Source organism: Thermobia domestica, chromosome 3 (genome assembly GCF_964235325.1).
Source record: "Thermobia domestica chromosome 3, izTheDome1.hap1.1, whole genome shotgun sequence".
Taxonomy (NCBI): Eukaryota; Metazoa; Arthropoda; class Insecta; order Zygentoma; family Lepismatidae; genus Thermobia; species Thermobia domestica.
Window position 1 is genome coordinate 269,880,103 of NC_137456.1, and position 14,455 is coordinate 269,894,557.

Here is a 14,455-nt window from a genome sequence, read left to right on the forward strand (position 1 = left end):
AAGCTGGCTGCCGTTTACTATAACACCACACATCCTGCTTCATTTTCAAGTGCATCGGCATTATGGAAACCCGTCAAGAAATCAGCACCATTACACCGTGTGAAACAATGGATAAAAGAACTACCGACATATACACTGCACAAGCCTGCACGAAAACAATTTCCACATAATTCCTATCAAGTGTTTAACATTGAAGATCAGTGGCACGCTGATTTAAACGATATGCAATGTCTGCAAAAATATAATGATGGGTACATGTATATTTTAACAATAATAGATATATTTAGCCGCTATGCATGGGCCATGCCTGTGCGTACAAAAAAAAATTAATCAATTAAGCAAGTATTGTCTTACTTAGTCTCATAAAGAGTCTATATTCACTTAGTAGCGACATGTCCCAATTAAACTTCCCGCCAACACTCACGGTTCAAAACCAAATCAAGCACGTCATACTCTCACTTTACAAGCCTTTACCTTGATGAATTAAAGTAGGAGAGTTATAGTAATTATCTGTCCACAAAAGGTGTACTTCTAATACAACGTACAAAACAGGAGAAGATTTCACGCTACCATTGACACTCCGTATCCAATATACAAAAAAGAAAGCAATGTTTTATATCTATCAGTACATTTACAACATATCATCGCAGCTTGTTTTATCTTTTCTCTTTCGCGACTTTTTAGATTTAGGAGTTGGAGGTAGGCTTGGTTTAATCTTAGTCTCACAAACAGGTTTAGCAATTATTTTGTATTTTAAAACTCTACTAGACGCAACTCTTCTATCACCTTGATCATAAATTTGAAACGCAGTATCTGACTTTATTATTCCTTCAATTTATTTTTAAATTTTTAAAATGTTTCTAAAATGTTTGAACTTACTTGCCCACTCCTATTTAGAACTGGAACAAGTTCTGTTATTAGAGTGTGGTTTTGTTATTACTTCTTTAATCAGATTACCTAATTTCTCAATAGCATCTATTATAGATTGTTCTTGCATTTCTACTTGTTATTTATTACTGCTCTTTCTTTTTCCAATTTTTATAACTGTTAATAAGGAACTCTTTTTACATTTCAGCACACGTTGATAATGATGAATTATCAATACTAACAAAAGAAAAACCTATAAAAGATTTACTTGATAAACATAAGACAGAATTACAAAAAAAAGCTTTAAGTAATATAGTCATGTATATACAAGTTGCTAAACATGATAATTTAACAATCAACTTAGGGATACTGCTCATTCTTATTGTAAGTTAAGACATAGATACACAAGTTTTGTTATAATCTTCATTCATTATTTATCTGGATATGATACGCACTTATTCATAAGAGTTTAGGAAGAGGAACATTAAAAAATAGATATAATGCATATTGTAGAAGAGAACTATATTACATTGTCAAAGACAGTAAGTTATAAAGATAAAAGAAAGAAAGAAAGAAAGAAAGAACAATTATATTAAGGTTTACTGTCTCTTTTAGGTACCTATCAAAGAGTTTAGCAGTATTGTCAAAAAAATACAACGAGATCAATTTAGGGAAACATTGAAGTTCTTTTCTAATAATGTACTTGATCTAGTAAAACGAAAAATATTTATAAATGTGATTATGTTGATTCACCAGAAAAATTACACGAATCTGTTTCATTATCAAGATAAAAATTTAAAAATACATTAACAAAAGAGAGAACAAGTGACGAGGATTATAATCACCATGTATTGATCTGTAAGTTATTCAACTTGAAAACCTGAAACAAATATTTAGAATATTCAAACGAACGCCATCAGAATCATTTAAACTTGCTATTAGGTTCAGAAAATTACATAAATAATAATATACTTCCAAAATTATTAACAGCATTTTACGACAAAGAGAGTTGTATATTGCATTATTAAAATCTAAAATTCTATGTATTACAAGGTTTTAAGCTTAACAAAATTCAGAAAATATTACCATTCAAACAATCATCATGGTTAAAGAAATATAGTGATTTAAATACAGAAATTCGATCAGAAGTAAGACATGAAGTTGAAATAGATTTCTACAAACTAGCAAGTAATGCTGTTTTCCATAAGGATATGGAGAATATAAGAAAGATAGTAGATATGGGACTTGTACATAACAAAAATTTAGTGGAAAAATTAACTGCGAACACTACCTTAGAGATAGAGCAACACTTCCCGAAAATACAGCTGCTCTTCATACGAATAAAATAAAAGTCACCTTTAACAAGCCTATCTATGTTGGAATGTCAATCGTTGATATATGTGTAAAGTATGTCTCTACGTTTTCTATTATAATGTGTTAAAGAAAAATATGGAAATCAAGTTAATTATTAATGAGTGATAATGATTATGTGGCAGTACAACTAGAAACAAATAATTTATATGAGAATATGAACGACATCTATGGGCATTTAGATACAAAGAAAATAATGAATACAAAGACTCATTATCTGATTACAAAGAAAATAACGAATGTGTTGAAACAGATTAGTAAGGAAGTGTTAGAAAATGGACATATGAGCGTTAATTTATTGTAATATGCAAGTTTGTACGTCTTATAAGAAAAATATATGTTATTAAGGAAAAAGAGACAGAGATAATAATAATAAATTAGATCAGATAAGAAAAGCAAACGAAATAAAGTCTAGTATTGTTGGATCTGAAATATCTTTCAAGGATTATGAGGATCGTGTCTTAGAAGATACGGATTTATACAAAATGCAGAATACAAATGAAAGTTTAAAGCATAATGTATTTCGAGTATAAGAAAACGGACTAACATTCAGCTCTTAGTATGATAAAAGATATTTATTACTAGATGGGCTACATGCTCTAGCTTGCGGCCATTATGTGACACGTTTAAAGAAAGAAGAAATAATACGAACATTAAAAGTATTAGAACATGAGTATAAGAGAAAAAGGAGGAAAATTAAACAGTGAATAGAAGAGTTAATATTATATATATATATAATATTTCATGTCTAAATCTTTTGCGTAAGAAGAGAAAATACGTTTGCGAAATCTTTTCGGCAAAAAATAACTGTTCAAAGTGAAATGTACAGACGGGGAATTTCAGAACGATAGGTTCCTTCATGAAAGATATTCTGTTGTAAACAGACTGTATTCAGTTCTAAATTTTTTCTCAGTGAACAGTGTGAAGTGACATACGCTTAAAGCAACATATATTAATCATGCGGATATGTGGATGCAAAAAGGAACAATTTTGAACTCGCAATATTAACTATCTACTATTGTTGCATTGAATTACATTTCTGGTTGCACCTATCGCTGTTTCTTCCAGACATGTTATTGGGAAGCACTGCTTGCGAAAAATAACATATTAATAAGTCTATAATTTAATAATAAATACAGTACTACAGTGTAAAATTGGTATGTACCTTGAAAATACTATATGTGCTCCCCTCTATTGCTTTTTTGAAAGAAACACTGGTTCTAGGTTTACTTTTTTATAGTGTGTGTGATTTGTTGACGAATACGGAGCCAATTGTTTGGTCAGCAAGTTGTACTAAACCTTCCTGCTCATATCATTCAGTGATAGTACAAAACGTTTAAAGATAATAATTTTTTACGTAAAAGACAACATAAAATACGCTCCTCGGATTATGATGGAATATTCTCGCTTCAGTGAGTTTGCCTATAGAGTGACTATACGTCTTCAAGAAAAGGAAAGCATATTGAGCTATTATGAAAGTTTCGAACAAAACGTATTGCTCAGAACTGTATCCTAATATTTAATCTACGGCTGTTGGTTGAAAAAACATACCAATTTGAAACAGTGATTCATTCTAATACGATTCGCATTATTAAATTATTTTAAAAATTTTAACATTTTTATTTAATAATGTTAAGAGGCAAACAAAGGGATATTTTTGTTAGCGTTTCCTGGATTAAGAAGAGTCAGTGGAGAAGATGTTTGGCATTTTACGTATTGGAGATAACTTAAATGAGTTGGCATAAAACTTGAAATATTCAGTTGGTTTGTTAAAAATCTTAATTTTCTGTGAATCATCAAGGCTTCGTTGACTGTAAGCCTACAGTCAAATACAGCAGTTAACTGAGTGATTTCCGTGAATCTCAAATTTCAATGAACCATATGATACTTATATGTAACGATAAGAAATTTATGTTTGGAGATGGATGTTCATAATAGTGTCATTTCATTGGAGTAGTTTGGCATAAATATTGTGTTACTTAACTAGAATCTCCTGTGTTATTTCCCAAAAAACTTAATATAGCATAGGTATAAATGAAAAACATAGTAAGGAAGTGTCTTACTTAGAAGAAAAATTGCAACAAGAACCATTCCTGCCGCGACACCATACCGCCCTGTCGTTGATAAAATGACAATATACCAGATGGAACTTATTTCTAATATAATAAATTGTGCGACGTGTGCAGCACACCATGGCATAAAGCATTTAGTACTTTCCTGTAACGAAAGATAAACAAATAATTCTTCAAAATTGCATTGTTTCGCAAAAGAAGTATCCAACAAAACAAGAGAAAAGAAAGAGAAAACACACATCCTTATTTTGTCTTAATTAGTTCCTTAACTAAACCTACATATCTATTTTCTAATCATTATTTATTTACATATTACTTAAAGCATGACAACTGTTTCAATAATTGTAATATAATTATGACTTCATAAACTTTGTCTAACTTTTGTTCTATTGATTCCTGGATGAGGGCATCTTGCACAGCATTATCTAGGATAATCCTCTGTTTATTTACGGATCGTTAAGTTGGTCCACTACTCAATTTTGAAGAGGAGATTATACAACTAAGTTTAAAGTATAAAAAAGAGTTCCAATGCAAAAAGTGAAAGACCACTACGGCATTGTGATATTTCATCTAAAGTTTTCAGAAAGTACCTTTTTCTATTCCTTTTTTATTGTCAGAATTGAAGTGTTGATCCCTGTCAATCGTACACGACGCGGAATTCAACAACATGCTAGAGGATTTTTTTGTCTTCTTTTAATGTCACGAACCATCTCCCGAAGCACTATAGCATCTTTCTCAGTCGTTCCGATTGCCATGATTCGATTTTCCATTCCAAGTTGAAACGCCTGTCACTTTTACACGACGCGGAATTCGAGAATTCTCAAATAACGATTTTCCTCTTTTGACGCCACGAATCATCTCCCAAAGTTTGTGCACATATTTCAGGTTCACCCTTTATGCTGCATGTGAGACGGAAGAAAATGCACTGATTACGTTGAAACGTTAATACGTTTCTAATCTTTGACTTCATTCACGGGCCTACTTGAATTCCCCATTACTGCAACATATCATCCGTTCTTTACAAAATCATGCTTATTACTTTGAGTATATTAACACTGAATTTGAAACATGTGAAGCAGATCGGATTAGTCTGGATTCAAATTAAGGTTCTCTGGGTCAGAATACAATTTATTCAACACTTATCTACCCCGAACATCTACTTGAATTTACACATTTTTTTAGCTAGTGCAAATACGTTCATGAAAAACTACCAGAAATACTAAGAATTATCTTAAAGGTCATTAGTTGACATGCTTATTATTTACGTATTTAACGAAGAGAATGGTTATATAACGTTTCTCAATCTCAAAATTATCTTGAAACGTTCCTAAAGGAGGCGGAGATTCAAGGTAGGCCTTCCTGCCTAAAGAAGAAGATAAATGACAAACTGATATTGTATTAAATAAATGGTATCAAGACGTGCAAAAACATAGGCTAGGTTCCATAGTATTCTGAATTAGAGTGTAGGTATAGAACGCGTTTCTCTATCTACTAGTTCTGAAAGGGACGCTAAACTAAAATCAACTCAACTCTATCAACTAATTTAATATGTTCGCTACATGGAGGATCTAAGGCGTGATGATGTTATCAAAACTGTCAATCAGTAGATAAGGGTTGGTTTTCCGCCGAGTTATTATGCATCAAATTATATTGTTTTGGTAATGACTACTAAAATTGTACTGTATTTTTTCACTATTACTAAGGTTAATTCAAGCTTCATCATTTCACGAATTTAAAATTTTTATATAAACTATAGTGAATTAAATTAAAATAAAATATACTCATGATTTTGTACTTTATATTTTTCAAATATTATGTAATATACGTATGCAAAGTAAACTTTTCTTTTTCTTTTCTCTCATGTAATATTTGGGGAAATAATGTTAAGTACGCTACGAGTTTTAAAATAACTGATTTCTGGCATTCATGCATATGATCCAAATAGAAAAAGCATCTTATATATAAATATATATGTACTATGTGATCAAAAGTATCCGTACATCTGGCTGAAAATGACTTGCAAGTCTGCGGCGCACTCCATCTGTACTGCTGGAATTCAGTATGTTGTTGGCCCAACCTTAGCATTGATGACAGCTTCCACTCTCGCAGGCATACTTTCAATCAGGTGCTGGAAGGTTTCTTGGGGAATGGCAGCCCATTTTTCACGGAGTGCTGAACTGAGGACAGGTAAATATGTAGGTCAGTGAGGCCTAACAAGAAGTCAGCGTTCCGAAACATCCCAAAGGTGTTCTATAAAATTCGTGTCAGGACTGTGCGTAGGCTAGTCCATTACAGGGATATTATGGACGTGTAACCACTCCGCCACAGGCCGTGCAGTATCAATAAGTGCTTGATCGTATTGAAAGATGGAATCGCCATCCCCAAATTGCTCTCCAACAGAGGGAAGAAAGAATGTGTTTAAAACATCAATGTAGGCCTGTGCTGCGAGAGTGTCACGCAAAACAACAAAGGGTGCAAGTCTCCTCCAAAAAACACGACCACACCATAACACCACCACCTTCGAATTTTCCTTTTGGCACTAAACACGCTGACATATGACGTTCACCGTACTTTCGCTATACCCACACCCTGCCATCGGATCGCCAAATTGTGTACCGTGATTCGTCACTCCACGCAACGTTTCTTTACTGTTCAATCGTTCAATGTTTACGCTCATTACACCACGCGAGGCGTCGTTTGGGATTTACGTGCGTGATGTGTGGATTATGAGCAGCCGCTCGACCGTGAAGTCCAAGTTTTCTCACCTCACGACTGTCGTAGTACTTGGAGTGGATCCTGATGCAGTTTTCAGTTCCTGTGTGATGGTCTGTATAGATGTCTGCCTATTACAATTTACGACCCTCTTCAACAGTCGGTGGTCTCTGTCAGTGAACAGACGAGGTCGGGCTGTATGCTTTTGTGCTGTACGTGTCCCTTCACGTTTTCACTTCACGATCAGATCAGATACAATATATCTACTGATGTTTAGGGTGTGGAAAATAGCGTACATACTTCAGACACAAGTGACACCCAATCACCAGACCACGTTCATCGCCCCATTCTGCTTTCTCACGATGTCTAGTGACTATTGAGGTCGCTGATAATGAGAACCTGGCAGTAGGTGTGTAACATCCATATCCGCCTAGTAACCTGGCAGTAGGTGTGTAACATCCATCCACACGCACCATTTAGAAACGATATTTAGCACAAATACGAACTGGCAAGAAACTCCAAACTGCCCCAGTTCCTTTAAACATAACACAAGCAACCACTACAAATTCACGAAGCGAAGCAACGAAGAAAGATCCCAGCCGCCAGGCTGTGCACATATAGAACAAGTAAACGTAACCAGATGTTACGCTGACTCGTAACCTCACCAAGAAAACAGACCACGCCCCCTATTCGTGCAACTCGCTATTTTTCTGTTTCTCCAGTTGCCAATAGCTTAAAATTTTAAGTCAATTCACTCATTCATTCCTCTTTTCTTCTTTTTTGTGTACCGGAACGACTTAAATAAATATCTGATTACACACCACTAACAAAACAAGTAATTATAGTTTTATACATTACTTTTCTTTACTTTAATTCTTCTTTTTTTCTCTTCTTTGAACGAATCTATTTTTCGAAGATGAAAAGCTCTCGACAAGATGGATCGTTACAGGTGTCATCACAATGCATCTAATACGAAAAACGTATGTTTTTGGGTGTCCGGATACATTTGATCATATATATATATATACATATATATATATACATATATATATATGTATATGTGTGTGTGTGTGTGTGTGTGTTTGTTTGTAAAAATCAAGAAGAAATTTTTGTCATTTTTGGAGGTCTTTGTTCCATTGGCACTCACACCCTGAGTTGAATGCGAATGAAGATCAGGCGAATGTAAGTTGTAACCGATACAACATATGACCTGCTTGTGGCGGTTCAGATACAATGTAATATTGCATAAAGACAGAGTGAACTTGGGTCGTAAAAGAGCGTCATAAGGCATATTCTGTACGAGCTCAAACTGGGGCCAATCGTCGCTGCAGCTGGGAACAAGATATGAAATTCCTTTGATGAAGTTATCGTGATTACGAGGAAAGTACAGCAGTGGTTTAACAATTTCAAGGACTGTGGCTTTACACTCGAAGACGTACCACGTGCAGGAAGAAAAACACATGTAAAAATGATCTTCAGCCAACAATTGACGCAAGTAGTGGCCAGATATGTGAGGAACTGGGACTAAAATTCAGTATGAGTGGAGAAACCATTCGGCAAAACGTACATCAGCTTGCGAAACACTACAATTTTGGTCAATGGGTTCCACAACTTTTGACTCCGAGCCAGATGACAACGTTAGGAGGCACCTGTGTTTCTTTGGTATCTTGTCTGAGGAAGGAGCAATTTCTGGAGGGTTTTGTCATGTGATGAGAAGTAGGCCCTGTACAAAGCTCTGCGGCGCCGTCATAATTGATTAGCATCTCACGAAGCAGTTCCAAAACAGGGGAAACAAAAATTGCACCAGAAGAATGTTTTCCTGTGTGTTTGGTGTACTGCTCGCGGCATCGTGCATCGATATCTTCTACCAGCTGCTGAGAGCTGGAACGGAACTGTGTGCTGTCAGTAGTTTAGCCGTGTTCAAGAGATACGGAGCCAGCAGTTCTGAATCGCAAAGGGATCCTCCTGTTAGAGTAAAACGGTTAGCCCTATGTGCCTAGGATAAATCGGGATACCATTCAACGTCTAAAATGAGAAACACAATTGCATGCGTCATAATCTCTGGACGTTGCTCCTTACGACTAATACCTGTTTTATTCCTTTTAAAGTCGCCTTATAAGACGGCAGTTTAAATCCCTAGTAGAGATGCAAAATGCATTTGATATAGCCTTCGATTCACGGCTCACTAAGTTCTATCGCTATGGAATCCTTGGCCTTCCACTAACGTTCGCAGAAGGTCGTCAGTACTGTAGGGGATAATGTTTGATCTTCCTGGTACGCCTTAGGTGACAAAGCGATGTTCAAAAGTGGTGGGTGAAAAAGCGACGAAACATTCTCTGCTACCTTTATCAATTAAATTCTCGGTAAAGACCTTGTAAGTACTAAACAGACTTAGCAACTGTTCTTGGCTGCTGGAAATATTACGTATGTTTATTTTTATTTTTAACGGCTATTGTAATGAAAATAAAGTGTTTTATACGACGCGCGATGTTGTGACAGTCAAGGAAAGTGTCTACTCTGTAGACTGTATCACAAATTCTAACAAATTGCACATTAAGGAATGAGTCTAAGCGTAAACCTTCTAGTACAAATTAAGAATAGAATTATAACATACTTCTTATTAAATATAATTTTTTGTAATTTCTAGGACACTTGGACTGTCTTAACAGACTACATTCGAAAAATACAACACAAAATGTAAAGTATTATGGAATTAAAACAACTTCATGAAAGACCACTCAAAATACTAAGACGGAAGGTCGTAAGGTCATTCAGAGATAATTGCACCAAACTTGCTATTGTAGTAGGCAATGGGAATTGAAAACAACGTGTGGAAGCATTCGTTTTGCAGGCGTTAGGAATCAGAAATAACGAACTCTACTGTTCTGAAGGAGTATGACCTATGAAGCAGATATTAATGTTGTGGAGCCTTGCTCGGTCTTGCAACCAATGCAGAAGAAATTAAATAAAGTGCAATGAAAGAGAAAAGATGAGCTGAACAGAAAAGCAGGCATTTGCACTCTCAGTCCCAGCAGAAGAATGCCGGGATACTAATCTATTAACTGCTATGCCCATGCCGTTACCAATTGAGTATGTATCACTAGTTAGCTTAATGAAATGATAATTTTTTTTAAAAAATGCATTCGTCTGGTGGAATTGTGGGCGGACACATTTTCTTTTCAGCTCATCTCTTCTGTTTTCATTCCACTTTATGTAACTTCTTCTGCGTTGGCCGCAACAGCGAGCAAAGCCTCCGTCTAATTAATATCTGATTGATATTTCATACTTCACCTGGAATGTAGAGCCCATTATTTCTGATTCTGAACGCCTGGAAAACGAATGCTTCCATATGTTCTTTTCTATTCCCATTATCTACTCCTACACCAGATTTGGTGTAATTATCTCTGAGTGACATCGTGCCCTTCCCTCGTTGAATTAATGCTATTGATGAAACACAGATAACAGACTTAAGCCTAAGTTGAAATCACAATTCAGCGAGTTAAGAACCCGTTCTTCCGTCTCAAACGCGTGTCTCCGATCTCAAGCAAAGTTAAAAAAATGATGATTTTTTTTCTTTTAGCATGACCAAGCGTCAACCCGTTTCGCTGTGGACCAGGGGGGGGGGTGGTTAAAAATGTCCACTGTATTATTGCACTTAAATGAGATTTTATTGTTGTGAAATTTAGTATCATTAACAAATACACCCTTTCATATAATATTTATGATTGTCCACATGGGTATTTAGGCTTATTTGTATGTAACTGTATGCTGAGTATTATTCAATAAAATTAATTGGACGGATGATACCATACAGTTTTCATATATTATTATGTGAAGCTAATATTAAATTTATAATCTTTGTAATGTTTACATCACACTAATTTTGAGTTCTTGAACAATGTACGATACTGTTCATATGCTATTGATGTAACTAACTTTGTAGTGCGGAACTTTTCACGGAATATTCAATCGGAGTTTTCAGTGTCGAGCTGACAATTCTCGCAAATGTTTACTTTCTCAGAATGTTTCCCGAAAACAAATCTGCTGCATTTGGTACACACGATTGTTATTTTAGGAAGCTTGTTTTGTTTTTCACGTTTCGTTCTCGCCTGGGAGTTGCATACATGACACCTACCTTTGACTGTTGTTGCAGACCGTGCAATGTCCTGACGATGCGTGGTTATTTTTCTCTTCAGTGCGTTTTCCATTGAGGAAACAATATTACGCTGCATACCTCTAACATTCTTGGTGCGTTCTTCAATGTTTGGCTTGATGAATTCAATTCCCAGTTCTTGAAGAAACAAGCGACTTCTAATATTTTTTTTTGTTTTATTCCAATCAGGAAAGTTCGTTGTGTACAAGGTATATGCGTTTATAGAAACGATCTCAATAAGCGTCACGAGCCATCTTCGTTTACTTCTCTTGGTGCTGTATTTACGTGCCATTTGGTCGATTGTATCGACACCACCTTTTGTTGCGTTAATGAATAAATTTATGTGTGATTTGTTCTTTCCCTCAGTATCGGATATCTTGTCATCATTATCTTGAGTTGACGGTAGTAATAGAAGTTTTTTTTTTGTTTTTCCTTAGCTACATACAACACTATTGTTACCGGACGCTTTCCACTGTTGGGATCAGTGAATGCAAACATATTAGAATGTGGTTTCCTATTGTTGATGGATTTCAGTTCCTTAGGAATGTGTTTCCTATTGCTATATAATGTTCCTACTAATGTAAGACAATAGTCAGTGTAGAAGTTTTTAGCCAATTCTACAGACGTGTAGTACCTGTCTGTAGTGACATTCCTACCTGTATTCTTTATAGGAGTGACAAGTCCTTTCACTACTTCTTTTGGTCCTCTTGAGGCAGTTGTTTTGCCCTTTTCCTTACCGGCATACACTTCCATATTATAAACGTATCGGTGATCACAGTCAGCTAACATCCTGATGAGGATACCGTATTTGCCAGGTTTATCTCTCATAAAAACTTTAAACTGACAATTTTCGCGGAAAAGGGAAAGCATTTCATCAATAACTATATTAGTTCCAAGTTTACAATACTTCGGAAACGTGTCGTTCATAAGATTGAACACTTCGCGTAAAGGTGCGAATTTGTCCTTAGCTTTCCTTTGCTCTCTCGTAGCCTTGTCATCAAACCGAAGAATTTTGAGGGGAGAACGAAAACTGTTCCGACTCATGCTTGTAATGTATACAGATCGTCCTAAATCCTCAGACCACATATCGTTATAGTCTAAGTTAGTGTCATCATTTGCTCCCATCGGAATAAGCACTCCTATAAGTGCAAGCGCTTCACTTTCATGGGTGGGGTCAATGTTTTCTCTAGATGCTTCTTCATTGGTATGTTTCACGATTTCTGATAGAATTTCGTCTGTGAAAAATTTCAGAAAAGATTCACGAATATTGTTTAAAACATCGTCTGGCTTTTGTCTAAGTCGTTCATGTATAATATTTTGCTTTGTTCTTCGTAGACAAGGCGATGGTTTATCAACGTACACTTTACCAGATTTGCTTAACGTTCCCATACTATCGTTCACATTCGGATTATCACTACATTTTGATGTTACCGATTCCGAGTGACTGGAATGGTAAACTTTTCGATGCTTCGATAAACGTTTTTGATGTCACTTACATGGTTCTCGGTCTCGCCTACATCTTCTTCTAAACCACTTAACTTAGTTTCACTCACATCAGAACAAAGTTCCTCCGCTATTTCTTTTTCCGACAAATATCTACTCATTATTATCTTGTAAAAGAAACACAACGCACTGAAAACTATACAAAGACTATTCACAGACTGTACAACTGTTCTCAAAGGAGTATCACCCTTGTACTGCTAATGGCGAAGATGTAGACAGTCATTTGTCTACTATATGAACACGGTAGCCAGCTAAACGCAGAAATTTAAAAAAAAATCCAAAATTCAAGGTACTTAACTAGACCGGGGGAGATTTTGTGTCCATTGCTTTTATTATTAACCAACAAAACAGAGGAGAAAGATTTGTCCCATCGAAACTATTATTTTAGATACTTACTGACACAAAATAGAAATATGGAGAAGGGGCTCACAAATATTCAACAACAAAACAACGATATTCAAAAGTGTGGACATGTTATAGCCCCTCTTGGTCCTTTGAGGGTCAACCATCGAGAAGTCGCACCAAAAAGTAACGCGAGTAATCGCGCGCGGTCAAAAGGACCGCACGAACATAATGTGTTGCAAATATCGTTTTAAACATTTTTTCTTGTATTAGAAACGTAATTATGTATGTTTTTTATTCAAAGGGAATAAAATATTTATTATTGAAATAAGTTTTACAGTAATAACTATTACAGAAACCTACGATTAGACATTGCTTTTTTTAAATCTTCTTTGGAATAAAATGTTTTTCTTTGTTACATATCTCTTTAGATAGATAACTACGCACTGGTTTTAATTGAAAATTCCAATTCTGATGATGATCTTTTTTTCGTAACGAAATACAATATTTCTTTATAATAATACATTTAGAAGTCAACCCTTTGTTTCGTGTAAAATTAGAAATCCAATAGTAAATTAATAAAATAAAAAACTATATAAACATAACAGTAAAACAAAACTTCACAGCGCATTTTACATTCAATTAGAGCTCACTCGTAGCTAAGCAGTTAGGATACGCACTTTTGGGACTTACGGGTGCGATTCCCAGTGGGAGCTCATGTGGTTCGGATCCCACGTTAAGCAGTAGGTCCACGTCTTATATAGCCTTGATGCTGAATGGGGCGCTAAATTGAGATCAAATCAAATCAAATTTACATTGAATTATTTTACGCTCCTATTATTTTGAAACTTCACCTATACAAAAATACAGTGAATTATTTTAGGTTATCTTCATATGTACACTGTTTTACACTTCGTCGTCGCTTATTTCGGCCTCTCTTACGCTGACTACATTCGCTGGTCATTTCTGGGTTTAAAATCTTCAAACTCGCTCGCAGACTCATCACCTCCACTTTCATATTCACTCACTTCTACATTATCTTTTTTGTTATGAGCTTTCTCAGACAAAGCTTAAACGAGATCATATTAGCTGATTTATCCGAATAGTTCTTTCCTTACATTTTCCTCCATTTTGTTAAGCTGTTCATTTCTTGTTTCCTCTTTTTTCACAGTTGGCATCATTTTATTAAGTCGGCGACAGTTCCTGAACGGTTCCTGAAAACGTAAACCGCGGTTTCGGTTTGCCACTTAAACCGGTTTGGAACGGTTAACCGAAACCGAACCGTACCGTTTCCAAACCGAATCGAACCGATCCCAAACCGAACCCAACCGTTCACAAATCGAACCGAACCGTTTTCAAACCGAACCCAATCGTACCGTTCAGAACTGTCAGTAGAACTTTGACAAACTAAACTGTCCAAAGGGTTTGAAACGTG

The 14,455-nt window shown here is 35.5% G+C and overlaps 1 protein-coding gene across 3 annotated transcripts in view; it reads right to left on the minus strand.

Annotated features, from left to right (window-relative positions):
* The window catches only part of LOC145681653 (uncharacterized), a 264,695-nt gene that overhangs the window by 54,036 nt on the left and 196,204 nt on the right, over window positions 1-14,455 (minus strand). For all 3 annotated transcript variants that reach the window (XM_081753274.1, XM_081753277.1, XM_081753273.1), the window contains exon 5: window positions 4,302-4,455. In XM_081753274.1, coding sequence (XP_081609400.1) covers window positions 4,302-4,455 — 154 coding nt within the window. The remainder of the gene's footprint in view (window positions 1-4,301; window positions 4,456-14,455) is intronic.